This window comes from Girardinichthys multiradiatus, chromosome 12 (genome assembly GCF_021462225.1).
Source record: "Girardinichthys multiradiatus isolate DD_20200921_A chromosome 12, DD_fGirMul_XY1, whole genome shotgun sequence".
Classification (NCBI taxonomy): Eukaryota; Metazoa; Chordata; class Actinopteri; order Cyprinodontiformes; family Goodeidae; genus Girardinichthys; species Girardinichthys multiradiatus.
Genome location: NC_061805.1, coordinates 50,518,646 through 50,535,466, shown reverse-complemented (window position 1 = coordinate 50,535,466; position 16,821 = coordinate 50,518,646). Strand labels below are relative to the sequence as shown.

At 41.9% G+C, this 16,821-nt stretch overlaps 1 protein-coding gene across 5 annotated transcripts in view; it reads left to right on the top strand.

The window, feature by feature from the left end:
* Positions 1 to 16,821, top strand: part of prdm6 (PR domain containing 6) — a 113,658-nt gene that overhangs the window by 18,691 nt on the left and 78,146 nt on the right. For all 5 annotated transcript variants that reach the window (XM_047380365.1, XM_047380366.1, XM_047380364.1 and 2 more), the window contains exon 4: positions 340 to 498. In XM_047380365.1, coding sequence (XP_047236321.1) covers positions 340 to 498 — 159 coding nt within the window. The remainder of the gene's footprint in view (positions 1 to 339; positions 499 to 16,821) is intronic.

The following is a 16,821-nucleotide window of genomic DNA, read 5'->3' as shown; positions in this document are numbered from 1 at the left end:
TGTGCTTTAACCGACACAAATGTCAACTACCAGCTGAGATCAGAATGACATACAGTTGACTTGAAAACTCCTTGGGCAGACAAAAATTAAAATGACGTAAAACTATTTAAAACATGAATAGAGAATTGAAAAATCTTGATTAAAACTATTTCATTGTCAGATTATGAAAAATAAAAATTTCCCCAAGGATTCCGGCTCATGGAGAGCATAGCATAAGAATGTGAAACCCAGTTTATCACAATCACTGGTTGTACTCATCCTTGCTCCTTCATTATGTTTAGCTCCTGATCAAAGACCCAGGCTGCAGATTTTTAATTTGTTGTCCTTGTGTGAGTGCAGGTGTGTCTCTGCACCAGCACGGTTCCTGGTCTGGGTTACGGGATCTGTGCCGCTCAGCGGATACCTCAGGGAACCTGGATCGGCCCGTTTCAGGGCGTCCCACTCATGGTGGAGAGACTGCAGTCTGGGACTGTCAGGAACAGCAGACATCTGTGGGAGGTAAGTTCATCTAAACTGCCCCAAAGCAACGTTTCACAACCAGCAGTGACCTAAACTGTGCGACTGGTATGAGATCTAATTATGATGATGCTGAAGAAAAATCCATGTTTCTACATATTGATGCCAAAACATGTTTAAAGGGTATTAAATGTAACCTGAGCAAGAATAACAATCAGTGGGATTGCTGAGTTGGTCATTAGGCGTAATTAAAATGTCCATGTCACATTATACTTTCTGATCCCAACTGTTTTTACCTGCATGTTAGAGCTGATAAATTTAATTGACTTTTTAAGTTCAAAATGGATTTGAAGGATGCATGTTTGTGTTTTAGTTGTGTGATTTCATGGGCAGCGTCATGTCACTTCTGCATTGATCAGAGCAGATTGTATTTACATACAGTGGCAGGAGAAAGTCAATGTGGCAGTTATAAACAGCTGCATTAGCATTAGAGAGCAAGGAGGGGACTGAGGGATGCTGGGAGATGGACAGAGAGATAGATGAGTCCCCAGTGACCGAGCTGCTAAAGGTCAGTCAGACGCTGGTCGACTGGACATCAGTCTCTCTGCTGCTGGACGCAGGAGGAGGATGGTGGGGTTCCTGCAGGGAGGTCAGAGGTCACTGGAGATGTAACGGCTGAGTCTGGCAGGAGCAGAGAACACAACCTCAACTTGGAAGAAAAAAATATTTAATGATGTTTTTAATCTAGTGATGAGCTGCTGTGCAGCAGCAGAACGTGGAGTAAACTGGTTAACGTTGCGTAAATTCAGTGAATCATTTTCATTGATAAAATCTGTGACAAAGTGATTCTAGTGACGGATTTATCAGTACAGTTTACTTGGAACTAAACGCTTTAATCCAGTGAACTAAGACAAGAGCTGTGTTTGAAATCCAGAGTCATCCCTCATTTCTTTCTGTTTTCCTTCAAAGCCGGCAGCCTGTTATCTTCTGTCCAGTACCAGAACTTCAGTCATTCATGGGTTCTTAACTGAACCAGTGAACAACCAGTGTTCCGTCAACACATCGTAGACCTAGAAAAGAGGTTCTTTAGATCCGTTAAATAGGTTAGGCTCTGTGCTGCTAGCAACCCATCGCAAACACAGAATTTGTTTCCATTTCCTTGGTTGAATCCATGAAAAATCTCAAAGATAACCAGTAGATTTTAGCTCCAACAAGCTGTTAGCTGAACACTTGCTATGCTGAGTGGTGATGCATCTCTCAGGTTCTGTCAGGTCTTTCCTGATTCGGTTCCTTTGACTTTCACATACTGTTCATCTTCTGTAGATCGTTTTTTTAGGCCTGTTGTTTAGACCTCTTCTTGTCCGCTCTCTTCTAGGGTTTCTATGCAGTCTGGAAAAGTATGGAATCTGTTAAGCATTTTCAAGTCTGGATAAGTGTGGAAAAAGAATAGAATCTAGAGAAATATTCATATGCTGTTCCCATTCTTTAAATGCTGAATCCTGCTATCCATTGTTTATCAGATGTAGGCCTGTTCATTCGTAAGTATGGATTTCTTTTCCTTTTTAAAATGCCAGGTGACTCAAGACTTCTGCACAGTACTGAAATAATAAAATATAAAGCAATTAGGACTAAAACGATACCAAAAGGACCTGTTATCTGATACAACCTGAGGTGAGTCAGTAACTTCTCACTGTTTATTTGGACCCAGAGAGCTTATTTTGGGTCCTCTTTGGGCCCTCTGACCAGCCTTTGGATCTCATTGGCTCTGGAGAAACACTGATCCGATAATCTGCCTCTAACTGTCGGCACGGTATCGGCTGCCAGGCTGCAACCGGTCATTAGGTCTATTGATGAAGAAACTGTGCACACAGATCTCATTAAAACTCACCCGTTGTTAAACTCTCTTATTGACGCGCCCCAAAACAGGAAGAGATGTCTGTCCTATAGCCAATCAGGGAGCTTGTGTCATGTTGTCTATGGCTTTCAGGAAGGGCCAGTTTTAATTGAGATACTTGCCGTTATGTTTGGCTGGAACAGTAAAGGATTTTCTGGGGCTGCAGTATTTTACGACGAGATAAATTGATCTCCTTCCAGGAAGATTTACGGAGGAATAATTCTTCAACCCTCCGACCTGAGGCTCAGTGGCTGTTTCTGTGCTGGGCTGAGAGTCCGAGGGACAGATAGTCAAACAAACTTTCTTTTTCCTCTGGTTCTCTGGTCATTATGGTTTAACTGGGATAGATTCAGAATGAGATGACATTCGTCTGTTTATGACAAAATGTAAAAAGAATGTTATATTATATGTTATACATATATTATATGTTGTCCTTTTGATGAGACAAACACTTTAAAATATTGATTGGTTCTAGTTGATAAATATGTTGTTTTAAAGTCTAAAACTTCAGTTGCATTGATTCATTTGAGATAAAAAGTGTTCAGGTTTTGTCGAAGTAGGACACTTTATGTGATTTATTATGTCAAGAAAAAAGAAAAGTTTTGAGGATATTAAATAAGAAAGAAAACAAGAAATAGAAGTGAGCTAAATGGATCTACAAAGTGACAAAAAGGTAAAAGGATGGAGAAAATAGTTATTTAAAGATGAAGCAAGCAAAAGGGTGGGGTTAAACAGGAAAAACAAAAGATAATACAACAGGAAGAAGGAAACGAGGTGAAATAAAAGCCAGAAAAATCTGATACTCATAGAAACACTCCTGCTGAGAGCTATGGACCAGCGGACCAAACCACTGGGATCTGTAGCGGGGTTGCCCCGAAATCACTAAAACAACCCCAGGTTAGCCCTCACCATCTGGACACTGCTAGAAGTCCTATATCCATCACTGATCATTCCAGTTTATATAAAGTTCTCTCCTGAGTTTTTTTCCTGGTATTGATCCTTGGATTTCCGTAATATTGTCCGAGTTCCGACCAGATAAGAATCCAAACATAGAAAAATTCACACAGATGGGAAAATCTCTCTGGAACCCTTAAATAACGAGCAGGAAAAACACTTGAGTCTCAGTTTGTAAGAAGTTCAGTGAATTTGTTATTGTAGCTCATTTCATATTTTACAGGCAATTTTAACAAGAAATGACGAAAGATTATGTTCTGTGTTTTTTTTTTAAATAGATTATATGATGTGTTGATATCAATGCTTTTATATATAAAAGTGATCAAAATCTTCTCCTACAGAATATAATTACTTTCTTCAAAAAAATATTTCAGCGCTCCAGGATGTTCAGTTCAGTTTGTTGCGGTGAAAGTAAGGCCCCTGCATATGACCAGCTTTTGTTGGTAAAATAATTCAGATGGACAGTTTTTTGTTCCTGATTGGAAGAGGCGAGCCTCGCGGTCGGATCCTCGAGGCCGCTCCTGATTGAAAAGAATGTGCAGTAAAAACAGGCTCACGGCTCTGACCTCTTCCCGCTGGGTTTTACACGAGGTTTTCTTTTGGAGACATCAGAGGCCGAACTGTCGGAGCAGAGTTAGTAAAAACAAGAAGCAAACATCTAAACTACAGAACAGCTTCAGGCAAAATATTTAGCTAGTGTGGGATGCTGATGGGCGCTTGAGGATCGAGAAAATTCCATAAGGGCTTTTTTTTTTTTGCATCATAAACTATTTTTTTTGTCTGCGTGTGTTTGTCAGTCCGTCCATCATCGTGTTGCTGCTGCTCTCCCTGCAGATTTCCCGTTCGCTATGTGTTTGCAGCGGTTTGTGGTCTCAGCGTTCAGCCTCGGCTCTGCTATGTTTTCTGACTGATGTCATTATTTAATGTTGGTTTTCTGGGTTTTATTAAAGGCTCAAATCGCCTTTGACATCATCAGTCTGTTTACATAATCATAAATGGTTTGTGCCCAACATGAGATGGTTTTTTTCTGTTCTTGGATTTCAGTGAGGCAAATATGTTTTTATCTCTGGAGTTTTATAGTAAATCACAATGATGATATAAGGAATATTAACTGGTAAAGTCCCTCTGCTGATTGATTTCTGCATATGTCCACATATGTCAGATGTTTAATAGTGAAACAGGCAACGTAGTAGAAACTGTGAGCCAGTATTTAGTCCATTTCTTCCTAGGGTGAGCTGTGTTTATTGGTGAGGAGATGCTTTTTGTGATGTTAGAAATTGATCAGTTTATTCCTGTTTCCTGTTGGTTGACAGAACATTTCAGATGTTATTCTTTGAAAAGTTCCAGGATTCAGAAGCTGCATGAAGATCGTTTTTATTTTCACAGAGCTTCAGAATATATTTAGCTAGCCTCGTAGGATAATTGCCTTATAATTTGGCTAATTTGACTCGGGCAATTACGCTATGAGGCTAAAGGTTTATATTTTTGGTGAGCTGGTTGGGTGTACGGCTGCACAACATACTGAGTTACATCACAATATAAATCAATGCAGAGTCAGTATATCATTGATTATGTTGCATCATGCATTCACACTTTGCATGCTAATAACCAGCTAGTTTGGTTCTCGCTGCCATCTTTCCTAACACCAAGTTTAAATAATGGTGCCCCAGATGTTACTCCAGTAGGCTGTGGGGACATGGTTATAGCAGAGGAGAGTGGAAAGTGAGCGTCATTACATTGTATGTTTCTAGTTGTGAGTGAAGTTGTTTCATTAAATATTTGTTTCCCAATCTTCTTGACGTCTTGGTGTGGCATGATGCTCTATTAGTGGACCTGAGGATGTCACTAGCTTCTTGTCTGCAAATACATACATCCTGTCTTCGCTCTCTATTTTAGTCACTTTAGGGTTTCTTCTACTTTTTCCTTTCAAAGACTGAGAGTTACATAAAATAAATACAGTGAAAATAAATAGAATAACGATAGTAAAAAAAAAAAAACAGTAAAACTCCTGGAAAAAAACAAGCTTTGAAAGGGGTGCAAATAATTGTTTTTAGCTTGGAAGAAATCTGCTAACAAATTGTGAAACATTAATTTATTAAAAATTACATCTTTCTGTGAATACATAATTATAGATTCATTTAGCAGACTGGAAACAACTAATGATGTATTTATTATCTATGTTAATCCAAGCCTAGCTTAACCCACCAGCAGTTAACAATGTGTGGCTGTTTATTGGGATGCACTGTGGTGGTCTTCATAGCCTTAAAACGTGTAACAGACCCTGAAAGTGTTTGTAATTTGAGCCACTGAGAACTGTAAAAAATGTCTGAATAACCAGAAGTTGAGAAAAAGTACACTTGTGAAAACATTTAGATAGATGGCCTCCAGCTTGAAGCCACGTTGTACAACCCATCCACTTCATTCTCCTCGAAGCTGGAGAAAGTATGCTGATATACTCTGATTTTCTGCTGCCAGGTTCAGTTTTTGGTTCAGACGAATCCCATAATTCTTTCTCTTTTTAAACTATTTACACACCACTAAGAAATATGGAATCGCTGCTGGAAGATGACAGTTTTAACGTAGTGGGAAAAAAAAAAAAATTAATTACAAATATGACACACAACTATTTCCTCTAGCAGCTGAATATTCTGGTTCTGTAAAACATACCAAAAGATCAAGGGAGCTGTTGTAGTTAATGCCATATTTAGGGGTACACTCACTGCAGTTTTCTGGCCGATTACCGATCTTTAAAAAGCCTGACCTGTCGATTCCGATTTATGTCATAAGGTCACAACACACCTTCAGTGTTTCAATCTTATGTTGTCAACAGTTGTGAACGGTCTGTCAGTCAGCTCTCTCTCACGGCAGAGTTAAAGGGGACAGCTGGTGATTTCCAGACCATTGCCGAGGTAGATGAAATTGGTTTTTACATGTAAGCATCGGCTGATCACCGATCCCCCTAAATATAATACAGATCAAGCAGAGAAGAAACTGTGGGATCATTCAGTGTTGATAAAATGAATCATCAACCATATATGAACATCAAAAACATTCCAGTCAGCAGCTCCTCTGGCAGCTCCGTTACCACTAACTCATCAACACCGAATCCTGATTTCTTCCGATCATCCACAGTGACGGGTTCTCTTAAACCCACTGGAACCTTGTTTTCTACTGGTTAGGTTCCAGTCTGGCTTTTTTCATACTAAATATTAATTATTTCAGCTGATTTATTGCAGCTCAGACACAAACATTGTTTCCTGTTTCTGCTAATTTGTTTTTCATTTGCTTTGTTGTGCATTTCTTTGCTTTGAAGTTTCTGTCTTCATGTCTTTTTATGATTTGCTCCAAATTGTAGACACATCTGACTGAGAGCAACAGACACTGATTCTCCTTCCTGAAGGAAAACTCTCCATTGCTTCATTGTTGGAGGCACATTTCCAACATCTTGTTAGGCTCTGCAACCTGTGTGCTTCTGAGCTGATAGGACAATAAAAAAATATCTGATGAGATTCTTTTCTTAAAGAATCTGAATCCAGAGATTCATAAAAAAAATTACTGTAAGGAGTATTAGCACATTTTTCTCATGACATGACTAAATATATGGATACAGCGTGTTTGGTTTTAGGTTTTGACTTTAGCTCTGTCCATCCTTAGTATGTAGAAAAACCCAACATAATCCCAGGAGATGTTGTGACCTTCAGGTCAGTCTGCGGCTGCTGTAAAACCACTGTTCAGCTCGGCGCTGTTTGGTTAAACCCTCTCTGAGAGGCGGATCGAAATCGTTCTCATTCTTCGCTCTGTGGGACTTCACTCTGTAGGCTCGATAACCACAGGGCATTTGAGAAGAAAGACCGGGGTTTTCCACCAAGACCAACGTGTCAGAGCAACATGTATGTGTTCATGTATGTCTCCTCATTAACCACTGGTATGTTTGATCTGCCTGTTTTCCTGAAACTTTCCGCCGTTTCTGTAGGAGCTTCACCTGCTGTGACGAGCTTCAGGATAAACTGTGTTCTTCATGTCAGAAGCCTGAAGTTCTGTTTTTCATTCCTATTGCAGTCATTTACGTCCTCTCTGGTCAGTTGAGACGGGAATAATTGGATTATATCTGATTACTTCTCAACACATATGGAAAGAAAAGCAAACACTCACACACCTCTGAGTTATTTTAAGATGTTTAATCTGTAAATATTGGACAAAATCATTTTTTTTTTAACTCAGACAGTGAGAAGGTGTAAAAAATACAGCTTTTAGACATATTTCTGTAATAGTTTTTTAAAGATATTTTTTCGGCAGTAGTGGCCTTTATTTTTATTTTTTGACAGTAGGCAGACAGGAAAGAGGCGGAGACATTTGGCAAATGTCGCCGGGTCCGGGACTCGAAACTGGGACGGCCACTTCGAGGACTGTAGCCTCCGTATATGGTCGTACGCTTAACCCCTACATCATCAGCGCCACGCCCCTTCTGTGATAGTTTTAAAATATATTTTTGTAAAACACAATCAACCAGATTTGTAGAGGCTCAGATGTAAAGTTTATCACACTCTGATGGATCTCATCTGCATAAAACAGGTTTTCATCTGTGTCTATAATACATCTGAGTGACAGTAGACTGACTGATGCAGCCTTAAGATGAGAGATGTTCAGTTAGACAGCTGGCAAAGGGTGGGATGAGGCAAGCAAAAGCAAACATTAGTTATCTAACACTTGTCAAAACAGCAGTTCTGTGAAAAGAGAAGAAGGCAAACAGAGAGGAGGGAATGGTGCTAAACATGGAGATCAAAAACTGAAGATGAAGACCAAGAAAATATGTAAGACTGAGGAAGGCAGTAATGTTCACAACCTCAGGAAAGTTCTCACACAGCTGGAACTAAACATGAAACTAAATGTTGCTTTATTTAAAGCAGGTAATTCGAAATTATTACATTGCTCCAGCCAAAATAATACACACTGATTATTAGTTATATATTGTTGTCTATGGAAATGTTGTCCCTAAAAATACAAACACTTAAAGGAGACAGGAATTTGTAATTATTGATTGCTTTAATAAATTAAACATAACAATTAACATAAACACGATAATTTAACAGTTAAGAGACATGTCACCAATATTGAGACATTCACTTATTGAAATCATGTAAATAGTGGTAACAATAACAATATAACTGTTATTTAAACACACATGGTTAGTCTTATATATTCTAGTCATTTTTGTTGCAGTTAATGAAGAAACAACAAAATGTGAGAGAAGCTGTAGGCTGACATGGAGTACATGTTCAGGAGCTGAAGGTCAAACCACACACAGTCATGGCCTCTGACCCCAATGTCACTAAACCAAAGTGTCAAACCTGATCTTTCTTTTAAAAAATGAAGAAAAGCAATGAAAAAAAGTCATTGAAAAGACAGGCGGTTCTTACAGATACATTTAAATAAACTGTGGAACAGAAAAAGCCTCATTATTATGGGTCTTCATTGGATAATTTATAGAAACTGACATAAAACTAGAGCTGCACAATGTATAACAAAATGATCATTTATATGTTATCTCTGGATTCAGTAGGCATATCACAAAGAACTGTCTGAATGCAACCGTTTATGCTACTGCTACTGCTAATTCTTCATGCTTCAGACTGTCTGCAATATATTTGGGGACACTTGTTGTTTCATGCAGCATTAACAATTTTTGACAGTAAAGAGGGGGTAAGTTGATGATGTGATGAAGAAACTCCAAATGAGTTCCTGAAATGCCAAAACAACAGAAGTCTGCAAAAAGCTACTTTTTCAATAAAACCTTGCTGTTGAAATGGAAATAATGAACACTAAAACTTTTTAACTATTTGTTAATTTATCAAAGCGTTCACTAATGTTATGACATATTGTATATTTTTTCCTAATATCGTTGAGCTTCAGCAGAACCAGTGGAGGCAGTGGGTCTTAATGCGGTTGATTGTTCTGTGGTTTTACTAATGTAAACGACACTGTGGGGGGTAACAGCTCAGGTTTGTGAGGAACTGAAGCAGATTGGTTGTTGGTGTCAGTGGGTAGTGGTTCCCCTGTCCTGTTAATGGGTAGTGGAACCCCTGTTCTGTGGGTGGTTGGTGTCAGTGGGTAGTGGTACCCCTGTTCAGTGGGTGGTTGGTGGTAGTGGGTAGTGGTTCCCCTGTTCTGTGGGTGGTTGGTGTTAGTGGGTAGTGGTTCCCCTGTCCTGTTAATGGGTAGTGGAACCCCTGTTCTGTGGGTGGTTGGTGTCAGTGGGTAGTGGTACCCCTGTTCAATGGGTGGTTGGTGGTAGTGGGTAGTGGTTCCCCTGTCCTGTTAGTGGGTAGTGGAACCCCTGTTCTGGGTGTGGTTGGTGTTAGTGGGTAGTGGTACCCCTGTTCAGTGGGTGGTTGGTGGTAGTGGGTAGTGGTTCCCCTGTCCTGTTTGTGGGTAGTGGTACCCCTGTTCTGGGTGTGGTTGGTGTTAGTGGGTAGTGGTACCCCTGTTCAGTGGGTGGTTGGTGGTAGTGGGTAGTGGTTCCCCTGTTCAGTGGGTGGTTGGTGGTAGTGGGTAGTGGTTCCCCTGTCCTGTTTGTTGGTAGTGGAACCCCTGTTCTGGGTGTGGTTGGTGTTAGTGGGTAGTGGTACCCCTGTTCAGTGGGTGGTTGGTGGTAGTGGGTAGTGGTTCCCCTGTCCTGTTTGTGGGTAGTGGTACCCCTGTTCTGGGTGTGGTTGGTGTTAGTGGGTAGTGGTACCCCTGTTCAGTGGGTGGTTGGTGGTAGTGGGTAGTGGTTCCCCTGTCCTGTTTGTGGGTAGTGGAACCCCTGTTCTGGGTGTGGTTGGTGTTAGTGGGTAGTGGTACCCCTGTTCAGTGGGTGGATGGTGGTAGTGGGTAGTGGTTCCCCTGTTCTGTTTGTGGGTAGTGGTACCCCTGTTCTGGGTGTGGTTGGTGTTAGTGGGTAGTGGTACCCCTGTTCAGTGGGTGGTTGGTGGTAGTGGGTAGTGGTTCCCCTGTTCAGTGGGTGGTTGGTGTTAGTGGGTAGTGGTACCCCTGTTCAGTGGGTGGTTGGTGGTAGTGGGTAGTGGTTCCCCTGTCCTGTTTGTGGGTAGTGGTACCCCTGTTCTGGGTGTGGTTGGTGTTAGTGGGTAGTGGTACCCCTGTTCAGTGGGTGGTTGGTGGTAGTGGGTAGTGGTTCCCCTGTTCAGTGGGTGGTTGGTGTTAGTGGGTAGTGGTACCCCTGTTCAGTGGGTGGTTGGTGGTAGTGGGTAGTGGTTCCCCTGTCCTGTTTGTGGGTAGTGGTACCCCTGTTCTGGGTGTGGTTGGTGTTAGTGGGTAGTGGTACCCCTGTTCAGTGGGTGGTTGGTGGTAGTGGGTAGTGGTTCCCCTGTCCTGTTTGTGGGTAGTGGAACCCCTGTTCTGGGTGTGGTTGGTGTTAGTGGGTAGTGGTACCCCTGTTCAGTGGGTGGTTGGTGGTAGTGGGTAGTGGTTCCCCTGTTCTGTTTGTGGGTAGTGGTACCCCTGTTCTGGGTGTGGTTGGTGTTAGTGGGTAGTGGTACCCCTGTTCAGTGGGTGGTTGGTGTTAGTGGGTAGTGGTACCCCTGTTCAGTGGGTGGTTGGTGGTAGTGGGTAGTGGTTCCCCTGTCCTGTTTGTGGGTAGTGGTACCCCTGTTCTGGGTGTGGTTGGTGTTAGTGGGTAGTGGTACCCCTGTTCAGTGGGTGGTTGGTGGTAGTGGGTAGTGGTTCCCCTGTTCAGTGGGTGGTTGGTGGTAGTGGGTAGTGGTTCCCCTGTCCTGTTTGTTGGTAGTGGAACCCCTGTTCTGGGTGTGGTTGGTGTTAGTGGGTAGTGGTACCCCTGTTCAGTGGGTGGTTGGTGGTAGTGGGTAGTGGTTCCCCTGTCCTGTTTGTGGGTAGTGGTACCCCTGTTCTGGGTGTGGTTGGTGTTAGTGGGTAGTGGTACCCCTGTTCAGTGGGTGGTTGGTGGTAGTGGGTAGTGGTTCCCCTGTCCTGTTTGTGGGTAGTGGAACCCCTGTTCTGGGTGTGGTTGGTGTTAGTGGGTAGTGGTACCCCTGTTCAGTGGGTGGTTGGTGGTAGTGGGTAGTGGTTCCCCTGTTCTGTTTGTGGGTAGTGGTACCCCTGTTCTGGGTGTGGTTGGTGTTAGTGGGTAGTGGTACCCCTGTTCAGTGGGTGGTTGGTGGTAGTGGGTAGTGGTTCCCCTGTTCAGTGGGTGGTTGGTGTTAGTGGGTAGTGGTACCCCTGTTCAGTGGGTGGTTGGTGGTAGTGGGTAGTGGTTCCCCTGTCCTGTTTGTGGGTAGTGGTACCCCTGTTCTGGGTGTGGTTGGTGTTAGTGGGTAGTGGTACCCCTGTTCAGTGGGTGGTTGGTGGTAGTGGGTAGTGGTTCCCCTGTTCAGTGGGTGGTTGGTGTTAGTGGGTAGTGGTACCCCTGTTCAGTGGGTGGTTGGTGGTAGTGGGTAGTGGTTCCCCTGTCCTGTTTGTGGGTAGTGGTACCCCTGTTCTGGGTGTGGTTGGTGTTAGTGGGTAGTGGTACCCCTGTTCAGTGGGTGGTTGGTGGTAGTGGGTAGTGGTTCCCCTGTCCTGTTTGTGGGTAGTGGAACCCCTGTTCTGGGTGTGGTTGGTGTTAGTGGGTAGTGGTACCCCTGTTCAGTGGGTGGTTGGTGGTAGTGGGTAGTGGTTCCCCTGTCCTGTTTGTGGGTAGTGGTACCCCTGTTCTGGGTGTGGTTGGTGTTAGTGGGTAGTGGTACCCCTGTTCAGTGGGTGGTTGGTGGTAGTGGGTAGTGGTACCCCTGTTCTGGGTGTGGTTGGTGTTAGTGGGTAGTGGTTCCCCTGTTCTGTGGGTGGATGGTAGTAGTGGGTAGTGGTTCCCCTGTTCTGGGTGTGGTTGGTGTCGATGCGTCATGCTCTGGTGCTCCTCTCTGCTGTTTCCAGATGGAAACTTCATGGTGTTGATGCTGGGCTGCATTGGTGTCGGTTATCCAAATATTATCCACTCCTTTGGACAATTATTACCCCTCTGATTTATGAGTGGGCTCAACGACCCGCTGAAAGCACAGTTTCAGACGGTGAAGTGGCTCTGGCTTCATGCGGAGCGCTGACTGTTGCTCTTGGGCATGACAGCAGTGGCAGTGATGGCAGCAGAGTTTATAAGGCTCACTGCTGAAAAATGAATACCTCAATGGCGTGCTGTGTTTGAAGGAGTGAATACCAAGATGTCAGACAGAATGAATGAGGAGCTCTGTGGCTTTATTTTGGTTTTGTTGAACGTTAATTTTATTGGAGCAGTCCAGGCGAAATAACTTTGCAGATATGGACGTTTTAACATTTAAATGAAGTGGATGGAAACAAACAGTATGTGTTAGCTTTGTGTGATACCTCACACATAGTTGAGGACATTGTAAGGAGGAGGATTAAAAAATAATAGTGGCGAGGTTTTAGATTAGGCAGACGCATCCTGAAAGGATTCCCCCTAAAAGGTTTTGCTTTTATTGGAAGGTCAGGAATTGTTGATATGTCTGTCAGGAAATGTGATGTAAACAAAAAGCTCAAAAGAAGCCCTTTAAGGTCGTTACAATTACAGAGAAAAATATAGCTTGGAGATCTGAACTGAGTTGCAGGTTTTAGTTTAGTAAGTGCCAAATCAATTATGTAATCAAGAAGATTTATGACTTTAAAAACCATCAGTGAAAAAATGTTTCTGCTGTTTGCTTTAAGACAACAGAAACCTGTTGGATTTTAGACACAACACAGGTTTGAACAGGGTCGGTTCCTGAATTTCCCAGTTTGGTTGTTTAGACAGAACCTGAACATACAATAACAAAGAAACATTACATTTCCTCTCAGTGGGTCTCAGCCTGAAGTTATTGTTGGTACATTTTCTTCGCAGCAACCATTTTGTGCCGTCCAGAAGGACATTTGCTGTCTTTAATTGGTGTTTTCATAGTCTGGGAATGAATATGAGATATTTTATTTCGCTTTATGTCCATTTATCATTCTCTGGCTTTGAACTAGAACGTTTCTTTCTAAAGCTTTGTGGCTCTTTGCTCTCTACCTTCTCCGTTCTGGTTCTGTTACTGGCCCTGCCCAAATTAACAGGAATTAGTGAAACGGGTATTTTCTGTTTGCATTTCTTTTTCACAAGGAAACAAGTTTTTGTTGAAAAAAACAGATAATTTAAAAAACAATTCAATTCAGTTTATTTATATAGTGCCAATTCACAACACTTTGTCTCAAGGCTCTTCACAACAGTCAGGTTCATACATTCCAAATAATACTAACCATTGAACAGTTCAGTCAGATTGAGTTATTTATTCAAATTGGATAAAAAGTTTTTCTATCTAAGGAAACCCAGCAGATTGCATCCAGTCAGTGACTTGCAGCATTCACTCCTCCTGGATGAGCATGTAGAGACAGTGGACAGTCACTGGTGTTGACTTTGCAGCAATCCCTCATGCTGAGCATGCATGTAGCGACAGTGGAGAGGAAAAACTCCCTTTTAACAGGAAAAAACCTCCAGCAGAACCAGAACCAGGCTCAGTGTGAGCGGCCATCTGCCACGACCGACTGGAGGTTTGAGAGAACAGAGCAGAGACCCAAAGAGAACAAAGAAGCACTGATCCAGGAGTCCTTTCTATGGGAAGGAAAAGTAAATGTTAGTGGATGTAGCTTCTTTAGTCGTTTCATGTAGAAAGAAAGAACAGATAAACTTTGAGCCAGTTTTCAAGGATAGAGTCTGAAAGAGAGCACATATAATTAGTTACAGCTTGGACAATGACCCTCTCCAGAAAGGTGTCACAGGTAGACACAGTCAGGCCAGGTGTAGCTTCTAGGAAGAGAAAAGAGAGAGAACATAAAGTTAAAAACTGAAATAACAGCAAATAATGCAAAATTGGAGAGTAGTGTGAGAATGTAGCGAAGAGGGTGAAAGTGGTCATTATGTCCTCCAGCAGCCTAAGCCTATAGCAGCATAACTACACAGATAGTTTCAGTTTATTTATTTATATAGCACTTATTTACAACAATGTCGTCTCAAGGCACCCCACGGCGCGGGGCCGCCAGGGAGGCCAGACCAAACCACCGAGTGCCAGAGCTGGGCCACCCCATGTGTAGGGACAATAAGTAAAATAATAAACTGATAAAGTTTGCCCTTCTAGAGCCCACTGATTGCCATTGTTATACTAAAATTCACAAGGATTGGGATACCTCTCTCTGTCAGACTGATTATAACCATTGGAAAAGAGAAGGGGTCATACAGGTAGCAGAAATGGAGGGTGTGTTTGGACCTCAACCATAACTGAGCTGGTTTAGGCTAAACCTGACTCCCCTTTACTCCATCCAACAGGGAGGGAGGAAGGCTCCCTCCCTGATAAACTAAGCCACTCTAACTATAAACTTTATCAAAAAGGAAAGTTTTAAGCCTAGCCTTAAAAGTAGACAGGGTGTCTGCCTCACGGACTAAAACTGGGAGCTGGTTCCACAGGAGAGGAGCCTTATAATTAAAGGATCTGCCTCCCATTCTACTTCTAGAGACTCTAGGAACCACCAGTAAACCTGCAGTCTGAGAACAAAGTGCTCTGTTAGGAACATATGGACCAATCAGATCTCTGATGTATGATGGAGATAGATCATTAAGGGCTTTATATGTGAGGAGGAGAATTTTAAATTCTATTCTGGATTTAACAGGAGCCAATGAAGGGAAGCTAAAATAGGGGAAATATGATCTCTCTTTTTAATTTTCATTAGAACTCTTGCTGCAGCATTTTGAATCAGCTGAAGGCTTTTAACTGCATTTTGTGAACATCCTGATAGTAAAGAATTACAATAGTCCTGCCTTGAAGTAACAAATGGATGGACTAGTTTTTCAGCGCCAATCCTGGACAGGATATTTCTAATTTTGGCAATGTTCCGGAGGTGAAAGAAGGAAATCCTAGAAACCTGTTTAATATGGGATTTAAATGACATGTCCTGGTCAAAAATAACACCAAGGTTTTTTACTTTATTACAGGAGGTCAATTTAATGCCATCCAGGTTAAGTGATTGACTAAGCAGTTTCTTTTTAAAAGACGACAACTTCTGTCTTGTCTGAATTTAGAAGCAAAAAATTTAAAGTCATCCAAGTTTTCTTCAAGACATGCTTGTAGTCTATCTAACTGGTTGGGTTCATCAGGATTTATGGATAAGTAAAGCTGAGTATCATCAGCGTAACAGTGAACATTTATCCTATGTTGCTTGATAATTTGACCTATTGGAAGCATATATATAGTAAAGAGAATTGGCCCAAGTACTGAACCCTGTGGTACTCCACAATTAACCCTGGAGTTTAAAGATGATTTATCATTTACATGAACAAACTGGAATCTGTCAGACAGATAAGATTTAAACCAGCCTAGTGCTGTTCCCCTGATCCCTACAGCATATTCCAGCCTTTTTAAGAGAATATTATGATCGACTGTATCAAATGCAGCACTGAGATCTAACAGAACCAGAACAGACACAAGTCCATTATCTGAGGCCATAAGAATATCATTAGTGACTTTCAGCAGAGCTGTTTCAGTGCTATGATGAGCTCTGAAACCTGACTGAAACTCTTCAAACAGGTCATTGCTGTATAAATGCTCACACATTTGATTAGCAACTATTTTCTCAAGAATTTTAGATAAGAATGGAAGATTGGATATAGGTCTGTAATTTATTAAATCATCTCGATCAAGTGAAGGTTTCTTAAGTAAAGGTTTAATTACAGCTAACTTAAAAGCCTGTGGTTCTGATCCATTTACTAAAGATAGATTAATCATATCTAAAATGGGGCTGGTAATCAGAGGGAACACTTCCTTAAATAATTTGGTTGGGATTGGGTCTAACATACAAGTTGAAGGTTTAGATGAAGCTAAACAGTCCAAACACAGATCAGGTTCTGCAGTTATTTCCAATGTTGTCTCACTTGCTGAGGATGAAGTAATCATCTTCGGGAGTATGTCAATGATTTTCTTTTTAATAGAATACATTTTATTTAAGAAGAATCCCATCAAGTCATGACTGCTGAGAGCTAAGGGAATGGATGGCTCAACAGAGCTATGACTCTGTGTAAGTTTAGCAGCTGTATTAAAGAGAAACCTAGGATTATTCTTGTTCTCTTCTATTAATGATGAGAAATAAGCTGTTCTAGCTTGGCGAAGTGTCTTTTTATACAACAGTAGGCTATTTTTCCAGATTAAGTAGGAATCCTCTAGGTGTGTAGAATACCATTTTCTCTCCAATTTTCTCACATTGTGCTTTAAAGTACGCAGATCTAAATTAAACCAAGGAGCTAGCCTCCTATGAATAATTACCTTCTTTTTCAAGGGGGCTGCATTGTCTAATGCACCACGCAATGATGAAGTCACACTATGATCCACATGGCCCTGTCTTTCAGTGTTTAACCCTTTCTCTCTCCTAGACATGGCAATTGACTGAGCTTCTACTGTGACTAACTCTATGTGCTCTCTTTCTGACTCTAACCTTGAAAACTGGCTCAGAGTTTACCTGTT